The following is an 11,311-nucleotide window of genomic DNA, read 5'->3' as shown; positions in this document are numbered from 1 at the left end:
GTGTTTGTGTGCGTCCCTGCGTAAATAAGACAATTACAGCAACATATAACTGTATACGTTTTTAAAAAAATAACTTAAAAGCAACTTAATTTCTGGGGGAGTATAATTGGGGTAGAAAAGCGAAAGTAATAAAGTTATTGGTTAAAGTAATAAAGATGGGTTATGTTTCCTTGGTGGACTGGAAAAGTAGAGCCACTGTTTCAATGTTTAAGTAAGTAATTTTATTGTATCTGTACAATAAATGCAGTAGTAAACAGTACAATAGTTGCCTCTGAAATGCAGTATAGAGGTATGAAGTAGGATAAGAAGGGAATATTTTAGTATTTAGTATAGTAAATATATTTTCCATGTTACTTTCCACCACACTCCCTCATCTCATTCATATAAAAAGAGTGGACAACTCTGATTATATTCAGGCTAACTGTTCTATTTCTCTTTCAAATGTACTGACAGTCAACGCACCGGGAATATTGCTCCACTGTAAACCATCGCGAGATTTCCCGCGAGCAAGCAGCCCACAGCGTTACTTGCGTGGCGTGGACCCGTGTTCATGCTAAACTGAAGCTAAACACCATCTAACTTTGCCAACGTCCAAATAAAATCGTTTCAACTTTTTTTCGGAAACGTTGGCTGCACACAGGAATCTCCGTCACCATGAGTATACTCGCCAAAATAGCGGAGATTGAAAGTGAGGTAAGGTAGTAGCCGGTTGGCTAACCCGAATCAGTCACGTTTTAGCTACACGCTAACTGCTAGTTAGCAGTTACCGCTAGCAACTAGCTTTATTAGCCAACTCCCACAGCTGGACCACGTATTACACTTAATATTTCTGGCCTACAGTTGCTTGACAGGTTACAGTGTGTATCGAAAAGCTGTTTTACCTATTCATACGACGTGTAACTGCTTTATTATTTAGAAGTTAAAGGACGTTCGACCCCATAACGTCATGACATTAATATAGCATAGATACGGTTACCGCGAAACTTTACATGTGCGGTGTTTTATTAAATCCCGCATCCACACCAGAGTCCGTTCATACATATTTTCTTCTCTAGCCCACGAAACATCAAAACTCATTCCGGAATAACATTGTCTTTTTCAGCAGCCATTGTTATCGACGTGTCAGCCGGTGTTCCCTCACATTAAATGGGGCTTTAGCTATACCATGTATCTGACTTTAAAACTGTTATAATGCCGTCTTATGATAGTTATTTGTGGCATTTGAATGTTAACTTGAAAAATATCCCTGAACAAGAACTTTGAGAAAACAGAGGTGCATGGTAAGGACTTTAGGACTGTCTTGAAATGGTTCAACATAGCAGGACATGGAGAGATGCTAGGTAGGAAATCCCATTTAAACAGATGGGTTGTAGTCTTTATCTTATATCCTACCAGCTATTTACTTAAAACTATTAAGTATCCAACTTGGTTGGATATAGAGTTCAACATGTGTAAAGGATAGGTTCCCTGTCTTTAAAATCTGTCTTAAAACAATACATCAAAAACATCAACAGTTCAAACCCTGAAATTGAGTCATCCTGTCTGCGGCCATTAAAATGTCTATTCCTAATGCACTTCTGATGTAAATTAGGACCAAATCTAGAGTCCCCTTTCTATATTAAAAAGATATTCCAAAGTGAATATATAGCTTATCAGAAGCTATTGTATTTCTGTTATTGTGTTTAATTCTGCCAGACTTAACATACTACTGCTCACTGGTTGTTACAGAAATGTGATGTCAAGGAAAAAGTATGAGATCTCACGTGTTGTTACTGTTATTTGTAGATGGCCAGAACACAGAGGAATAAGGCCACAGCTCACCACTTGGGTCTGCTCAAAGCTCGTCTTGCCAAACTGAGGAGGGAGCTCATCACGCCAAAAGGAGGCTCTGGTGGTGCAACAGGAGAAGGTAAGACCACAAATCCTACATTCTTGGTACAGTTTCTGCTGTTATTTAGATTTGAAGGCAAGCATGGCTTTTCTGTCATCTAAAGCATCATAGTCGATATTTTATTGATTCATGTTTCCGATTCTTTTGTCTTTTTAGGTTTTGATGTTGCAAAAACTGGTGATGCTCGTATCGGCTTTGTTGGTTTTCCTTCAGTGGGAAAGTCAACGCTGCTAAGTAACCTTGCAGGTGTGTACTCTGAGGTCGCCGCCTACGAGTTCACCACTCTGACAACAGTACCCGGAGTCATTCGCTACAAGGGGGCCAAAATTCAGGTATAACACATTTTTTTTGTTCAGTACCTGCAAAAGTGTTTCAGTGTGATATGTTTCCAGTGGGTTGCTAATTCTACTTTCTTGCATCTTCCTTCAAAGCTGCTGGATCTCCCAGGAATCATTGAGGGGGCCAAGGATGGCAAAGGAAGAGGCAGACAGGTCATTGCAGGTAAAGAAGTTATATCTGCTTCGACTAAGGCAGGTTTTCATTGAGTAGAATTATAGAATACAAAGGATGATACAGGTAAATTTAGATCTTTCTCCATTGATATTGTGTGATAATGTTCCATTTTATTGAGACACTTCACTGCATAAAGAACGGTGATGCTTAGAGACTGTTTTAAACACATTTTTCCACACAAAAGTTGTATCTGTTTTTTCACAATAAGTGCAAAAGCTTTCTTCTAAAGTGTATGTATACTATTAGCATACAGCTCATGCTTTTTAACATTTTGATACATTTTGTGGGCAAAAAAAGTAGAACCACACCAGTGTTATTATTCCTAAATGATTGTGAATACCTAATGTTAAACTCCTACAGAAGCTATATAATTCCTTCATCCACTCTAGTCTAACCCATGTCTGCTTCTCCCTCCTCCCTCTCTTTTAGTGGCTCGAACTTGCAACCTAATCTTGATAGTGCTCGATGTGTTGAAGCCTCTTGGCCATAAGAAGCTAATAGAACATGAGCTGGAGGGCTTTGGCATTCGACTTAACAAGCAGCCACCCAACATTGGCTTCAAGAGGAAGGACAAAGGGGGCATCAACTTCACAGCTACAGTATGTCTCACGAATGACGGCGATTTAAATACAGAAATCCAAACTCACCATTTTCACCTCTCCCGAGTCACTGAAATGTTTATTGTGATGCTCATCAACAGTTTTTTGTTGGTTTTAGTGTGATACGTACTGACAGTGTTTATAAATGTTGGTTGTATATTTGTTGTTCAATCGAATCATGAGCTGGGAAAGTGAGAATATCATTAATCACTCTAAAAATGAATAGTCAATTACAGGATGTCATTCAATAATGTGGTTATTCAGTATGTTGGATTTAAATCCTTTAAAAACCTGTGTGTGGGTTTCAAGATATTAGTACATACATAATAATATATAATCTTTAACATTACCACCAGAGGGCAACATTGAGTCCAGTCTGGATGAGTGTTTACTAAGCTGATACACATACCTAAAAATGTGTTGTCCCCATTCGATTCATTCATTCATTAGATTCTGCAGATCAGTGCAAACCTTTAAAGTATGGATTCATAGGTGTGCCATAATAAAGAATACACCTGTGAAATTAAATTATCTAAATTTGAAACATAGAGAAAGAAATAAAATAATAAATGGGTAAATTAAAAATGTGCAAAGAAAATGATGAGCTTTAAAAATGCAGAAATATAAAGACAAATATGTTTAAAAAATAATTATAGGAATATTAATTTATACATTTGATATAATGTATATTTATTTTTATTCCTTTATTTTCCTAATTCTTTTCTCTATTACCTTTTCTATTTCATTGCAATTCATTGAAGAGCCACGCTGTAAATCACCAGGCTGTGGGCAGGCCTCCTGTCCAGGCTGACTAGTTAATAGGCCCTTTTCACAGAAGCCCAGCGCTAGTTGATTGACAGCTTGGCACTTCAAGGAATGGCAAAAGTAATCAGGAAAAAGCAGGGGTAAAGAATTATACATAAATAAGAATAAAACACATTTACACAAAGATTCATTAATATTGAAAAGATAAACATTTTCATAAATTAATACACAATTACTATGGAAAGCTTAATTAATCATTTGTTTTATTTGTCATTATATTTCCACATTTATTTTTGTGTTCTTTTTAAAGATTTATATTTTATCATGACAATCCTATGTGTCCGTAGGTTAAAAGTTTACACACTTGCCAAATCAAATGCACAAAATATATTTTACATGAGCTACCTTAGTAACAAACACTGAAACACTTTTCAATGTCACCCTCTGGTGGACGTATATAAGATTACACAAACCAAGATACTCAGAACACAGAACACATTTATTCTCCTGTCACTATGCAAAATATCAGCATTTATATTTTATTTGATAAATGCCATGATTATATAATTTTACTGATAGATTTTCATTAAACTGCACTTTAATTTTACAATGTCATATGTATAAAGTATGTACTTTTCATTGTCTCACTGTCTCGTGTTGCTTGTAATCACATCTGTCATCCCCTCTCTCTCTTTAGTGTGCACAAACCGAGCTAGATGGGGAGACTGTTAAGAGTATCCTGGCAGAGTACAAGATCCACAACGCCGACATCACTCTGCGCAGTGACTCCACAGCTGATGACCTCATTGATGTGGTGGAGGGAAATCGGTAAGCTGCTGAAGTGCCAGAATGGGCCCGCCTTAGTCATTCCCAAAGGGTGTGGTCACTTGGTATCTTAAATCCTTTCAATTCCCACTACACCAGTGCAGATAAATTTGAAAATGCTATTTATGGGTTCTAACCGCAATATCATTTTCAGAACGCTTTCCTTTTAAAAAAAAAATAAAAAATGTATGGTCTCTCTTAGTTAAAAGCCTGTGGGATAGCCATTCCTCAATGTAATTCAATCTAAAACTCGGCAAATGCTTTAAAATCAAGTAAATGGATAATGTGGAGTGGGGCATGTGCAGCGGGTAGAACTCTGTGCTGTGTTGCACATTGGACAAGGACTTCCTCTCCCTTCACTGTCTCTGCATTTTATTGCAAGGCACCAGACATAGCAACAGCATTACCTCCCTGCGGTTGTAGTGAAAGCATTCACAGGATCTCTTCTGCATAAATGCTCACTTTACCTTTTTAGCGAAAATACCGGATCAGAATGCAGGGCATGAATGATTTTGATGTTGCAGTGTTGCAGTGGGATAAATAAAACTATTGTAAAGTAACCAAATATATTCTTTCTGTAAAATATTACAACAAAAGAAATAGCCATGCATAATTCACATACCTGCATCTGTATAGAAACAAATCATTCACAGGGTCTGTTTTGCATAAATGCTCTCTGTAACACCACGAACCATCATAAAATACTGCATGCTAACCAGCTTGGTCTCAGCAGTACTCTCCAGCCTTGCAAGCGAGACCGCATCGCTGCCACACACACACGCATTGACAAAGTCCTCTTTTAATCAAGAGGTTCCTGTACGGAAATAAAGTATGTTTTAGTTCTAAAATGTAGAACATATCAGTTCATTCTCATTTTGCTTCAAAGTAACTTAACGTCACAAATGGAGCAAAAAAAAAAAGATCATGCATATGTGCCACACACACACACACACGTCATTTATAACACAAAGGTGTGAATTCACATTTATATTTGCTGACGATGCAGAAATGTCACAGACTGCAGTCACTGACATTCTGTTTTCCACAGGGTCTACATCCCGTGCATCTATGTGCTCAACAAAATCGATCAGATCTCCATCGAGGAGCTGGACATCATCTACAAGGTGCCCCACTGTGTGCCCATCTCAGCCCATCACCGCTGGAACTTTGATGACCTGCTGGAGAAGTTGTGGGACTACCTGCAGCTCGTGCGCATGTAAGAGTTGTTCACACACCCATAGGCGGTCTGGATGGAGTTGATAGAGTTGGGGATGAATGGTGCAGAGCATGGAATCTATGTGAAATGTTATTTTGTTGGTTCAGAGTGGAAGATTTGACTACGATCATGTGTTAATTTGCAGCTACACGAAACCCAAAGGCCAGCTTCCTGATTACACATCTCCTGTTGTGCTCCCGGACGACCATACCACTGTCGAGGATTTCTGCCTCAAGATTCACAAAAGCCTCCTCAAAGAACTCAAGTAGTGAGTATGGTAGATTTTGAGGGATTTAAAGGAACATTAGCACACTAATTGATCGTGTGTGCCATGTTGAAACTACTCCCTACAGAAGGCCTTTTCCTCTATCTTTTGTTAAAATTTCATCATGCCTTAATCCAATTGAGAGGAGGAGGGGGGGTAAATACATGTATGTACATGTTTTTGTATATATATCTTTATTTATTCCACACAATTTCAGTTTCTTCCAGGATGATGGTGATTCTTACTAAATGGTTTAAAACAGCACAGTTGCTTTAATTGCAGCCATTGCCCTCTTTTAAGCAAGGTACACCAGATAAGCATGTAGTTGAGTCTGGATTAGGATCAGGGGTGATGTTTAGCGCTACCATCTCCAAATGGGAGAGCCAAGATCATCAATCAGTCGATAGGTTAGTGCTGCTAAGCATTACCCATCCTCTTGGGAATTAATAGGTCAAACAGTGACACGCGTGATTTGAAAGCCTTTGTGACTAAAGGATGTCATTGTACCTTTAGGTTATTTTATAGTGCAGTACCGTTGTTGCTGTAGCAAATCAGAATAATAGAGAGATCATGTACCTCAATGGGACCCTCCTGTTTAAATAAGGTATCTGTATAACTGATTTTCTGCTGTAATTAAGGTGTGAAATACAACACGATGAGCTCTTTCATCCTTTTTTTGTGCCTTCATATTTGTGGTGTAAAATTTAAAGCTTATGTTCAAACATTTCAATATGCTTTTCTTTCAGCGCACTGGTGTGGGGAGCATCTGTCAAACACAACCCTCAAAAGGTGGGCAAGGACCACGTGATGGAGGATGAAGACGTTATCCAGCTGGTGAAAAAGTAGAAAGCAGTTGTAGTTCGCTGCATGGCCCCGTTTATCACCAAGTGTTCTGTTCAGCCGCTCAGTAAATCAACAAACATGTGCATCAGAGCATCTGTGTCATGCAGTTTAGGTTTTTTTTTGTTTTATTTTGGCTGTAATTTAAAAACCAAATGACATGAATGTAAGTGTCACATTTCAAATAACCAACAGTAACACCATGAATAGTTCATATTGAATATTGGTTATGGCTTGCATTGAAATAAAAAAGAATCTGTTCAATAAATACACTACAGAATCTCAGCGTTTTCCTTCTTCTTCCCCAGCTGTCAGAATTCAAAGGCAGAGCACGCTTCTCAAGTACACCACGCTTTGTTCAGCATGTTCAGCTCTCTTGCCTTCATTAGGGTGACTCCAGAGTTAACATGAATGTGTCAAGTCTTTCCTCTCTTTAAATCAACACGATCTAATGTGCTACATGTGGTCTGTCACAGAAATGTTGCATCATTAGAATGGTGTGCTCCTTTACTTGTAACGCGCCGCGGATCCTTCAGAAACACACCGGCACTGAGCAACAACGTTACCGCGACCATTTGAGTCTGGCTCAGAGAAAAGAAGTCATTTGAAAGCCCCCGTCCAGCTAAACGATTTATGTGACATTGATGATGAAGGCAGTTATTCAGGCCGGTGGTCCACCCCCCCCTCTTTCTGGTAGGGACGGCCACTCAGGTTAATCAGTTCATTCACTCAGACGCAGTCTGGGGACGTCGTACCACAGCTGTTCACAACTAACGAGACTCCACAGAACAAAGTAGAGAGCATTTCATCAGAGCCGGGAGCACTTCTGGTAGCTTGCATTATCTGATGTTAATATGTTGCAACCTGCATGAACCGTGGTGGCCATTTTGTGTCTGAGCACCTCATGTTCGCCATTGATTCAATGGTCGGTGTATGTAGTATGTAGATTCTGTCGGGGAAACTTGAAGAATAAAGACTACACTTTATTGAACTAAATAATAAATATAAGATGTACAATTTAGCTTACATTTCTTTAAGGTATCTGAGCTTGTTTCATTCTTTATAATGACAGCTTTGTTTAAATACACTGACACTTACATTTATCTAATTTTACCCTCAAAATATCAGGAAAGAAAAAAATAAAATAACTGATTTAATACAAAATATCCAATGTTCAAAAAAGTGACAACATAAAATAAATATTAAGTCATAGCTGGACCTATAATGTGCAATAGAAGAAAGAAAAAAAAACGATCTCAGATGCCCAACTAAATGAATCTGCTTTGTCGTCGAGCGGTATTGAAACTGCTTTTCAATTCCGCAAAAATAATATTTTCCCGCTCATATGCAAGATGCCATTTAATTGTCAGGAAGGCTATCAATATCATCCATTAAAAACTGGTTACACTCGGTTACAATGTGTCCGATTCTCAACCACGTTGAATGTTTCACAAGGATGTAGACGTGCAACAGGATTGAGGTTGGTGGACACATTAAAACCAGACAACTCCCAACAATATAATACTCAATCATGAGGATGCTATCGTGTGTATTTGATGTTGCAGACTGCAGTTCTTAAGAGAAAAGCCACTTTTGGAGGAAAAGCTGCAGTGGTTGAAGCTATTGCATGCGTGTCCTGCAGCAGCAGGATCAACCCTCCTCAGACACCACCTCTTCCCCACCCTCTTTTACCCTGTAAATTATAGCAGCACTTTAGCTAATGAAAGAGTTGAAGACCGGGCACTAATAAAAGCCATTAAGTGAATAAAGCACTTCCCCTCTAACAAAATTAAAGAATCTACCCATTTGGAGAGGGAGGACTCTGTATTAATATTTATGAAATGCGGAACCGGCAGCCCCCCCAAAACTCCCCAACCCCGCGTCCAATCCCAGCCTGACCAAGACCTCCTTGCCAGTGCACCTATCCCAAGAGAACATCACCAACCCCTCCTAGCTGGAAGGAGGGGCAGGAGATGGGGACTTGAAGGGTGCTGAGGACGCAGTCGGGACAGTCTGTCTCCAGTTGAGCAAGCTGGAAGACCCCAAGACTACAGCTCAGAGCTCCCAACCGCCTTCATCGCCCCTCAGCCGGCTGAACCTCACAAAGACTTTGGAACCAGCGGATGGAAAGGTGGGTTTCATGGAAGACCAGATGTACAGACGTGAGTTTCCAAAGACAGCAGCGGAAGGTTGTCACTAAAATAGTATCATTTTGTCATTTTGTAGTGTAGTATTGAGAGTTTGTTGGAAGTCTGAAGTATATGTAATGTCTTTTGCTTTAAAACAGTATTATATAGTACATTGTCATGTTTTTAAACAGTTTTTAGTTGAGAATTACTTCTGAAATTCATGAGTTTGAAGTCCAGCTCCTGAAAGACAGCAACGGTGGTGACCCACGTTCGATTTTTGACAAAAGAAAGAACGCCGAAAAACAAGGTAAGGACACATAATTGTGTATCACAATCATCCGTGCATAAAAAAAAAAAATCCCCATCACGCCATCCCATCAGCCACACTGTATCCCTTTGAAACATCCTCATTGTTCTGAAAAACAGAGGTCTGTTTCACCGCCACCACCCACCATTTTCACCCAAAGTAACTCCCATTTTCCTGCCATTTGGTCAACTGCAACTGCAGGGTTTCTCTTTGGTGCGTCCATATGCACCGTGGTGTAATTTCATCACGCAAAGTGGTTCAGTAGCCAGAGCTCTAAGTTGATTATCGCACCCTGCCACCCTGCATTTTAGTAAAGATGTCCCTGGGGAGCCGAAAAGAGACAAAAGAGAAGGTAACAAGATTGTCAAACCCTTTTGGAGGAACAACTGTCTGTGCTTGATGGTATCGTGACTTGACATTGCACTGAGTGACCGTTAATCTAGTTAGGACTAAATGTCCAGAAGACGTGGTGTCTTTACTCTAAGGAGACGGCAAATGTCCTCAGATGGGCAACAACAATATAGTAACTATCATTCTTGGGTCCATTGGTATCTATAAATGTATTTTTCAGTCAATGGCATGTCAGATTTCAGAGACTGGACTCTGCGGTTCCTAACAAGATCACAGACCAATTACCCAACTCTGTTTCCATTGATCAATTGCAGAACAACCAACAGACTGATGGAAAACAAATTTGATTAAGCCACCGTTCCTCAGGCTCGCTGTAAATCTTTTCCTGAATATGTTTGATATTTAAGTTTTTTGTACCGTGAAACAGAGTTTTTAGACTTTTTTTTCTGGTAGAGTCGGGCGAAGCGGGCGGGAGGGTGGGGTTTGACGCAGTTCGTGCGCAGGAAGGGTGTAGCCCTTTTTTTCCCGCAGTGAGTGTGACCTATGACTAATCTTTTTTTTTTCTGCAGATGTTATTGACTGCAACACTTACAATTCTTTTCCAGTCATTGTGTGAACAAATGGTGCTTTTTTTTAATCTATCCATAAGCTCGGATCTCCTCCCTCACACCTTTGGATTTTGATTTTTTTTTGTCGACTCTTGAATGGGATTGTCCTACAAGACAATACTTTGATGACAGCATGTCTTTTAGAAATATTTATACTTCATGAGTTGGTTGACGAAAGCAAAAATGTATATTTGTGTCACTGATTTGGCCCCTGACTTCCATTTATATTTGAACCAAATGACAAAGCTTTCCAGTCCCTTGGATGGGGCACGCTGAGCTGGATCCCCTTTAATCCATGCAGGTTTCCTGTCCTTGCCCAGGACCCCATTGTGCTTGATCTAACCATGCAGTGACTCTTCTGTCCATGGTTGTGCCAAGCACCTTGGAGGCTTGTGAGCACTATCGACCTTCTGCTGTGAACGCCTGAGCAGTTAAAAAAAAACTCGGAATTTCTTTTTGAATGCAGTTACTTCTGAATTTTTTTTACAAATATACACAAATTGAGCTGTAAAATAGTGCAATAAAACTAAATATTTGGGTAAAACTAAGAATTAAGGGTATGTACAAAAGGACCATCGTATAATAGACTCTAATTTTGTTTTTATCCATATTTCTGTTGTTTTATCTCATGATGTACTCAACCAATAAATATAATCGAAACATACTGTGTGCTTTATTGGCAATTTTTTAAATGTTGAACGAAGGGCAACAATGGATTTTAAGAGAGAGAGAATCTCAAAGGGTTTATAGTATCCATATAGATAAAACGGTCATTTTCTAAAAGCTGGTTGGTGTCATTATTGCAGATTTGTGGAAACTATCAATTACTGTAAGTGCTCTGTGGCTTTTAACGGTGGCTAATAATGTCAGACAGTGGAGGTCATATATTAAAACAATGTCCACTCTTTTAAGACGTCACCACCCCGTAAATCAAATCCTGAGACATATAAGCCCATATGTTATAGACTGGGAGTTTATGTTCTTGAAATTATGATTTATTGA

The 11,311-nt window shown here is 39.2% G+C and overlaps 2 protein-coding genes across 2 annotated transcripts in view; both read left to right on the top strand.

The window, feature by feature from the left end:
• Window positions 1–11,311, top strand: part of ggcx (gamma-glutamyl carboxylase) — a 198,885-nt gene that overhangs the window by 132,204 nt on the left and 55,370 nt on the right. The window lies entirely within an intron of this gene.
• On the top strand, window positions 527–7,199 carry drg1 (developmentally regulated GTP binding protein 1). The gene is made up of 9 exons (XM_084035269.1): window positions 527–693; window positions 1,786–1,909; window positions 2,048–2,223; window positions 2,323–2,392; window positions 2,834–3,003; window positions 4,466–4,596; window positions 5,642–5,809; window positions 5,955–6,077; window positions 6,821–7,199. The coding sequence occupies exons 1-9, from the start codon at window positions 655–657 to the stop codon at window positions 6,918–6,920; spliced, it is 1,101 nt and encodes a 366-aa protein (XP_083891395.1). The 5' UTR covers window positions 527–654; the 3' UTR covers window positions 6,921–7,199.

This window comes from Eutrigla gurnardus (genome assembly GCF_963514095.1).
Source record: "Eutrigla gurnardus genome assembly, chromosome: 19".
NCBI lineage: Eukaryota > Metazoa > Chordata > Actinopteri > Perciformes > Triglidae > Eutrigla > Eutrigla gurnardus.
The sequence above is the reverse complement of the archived record's forward strand: the minus strand, read 5'-3'. Positions and strand labels throughout refer to the sequence as shown.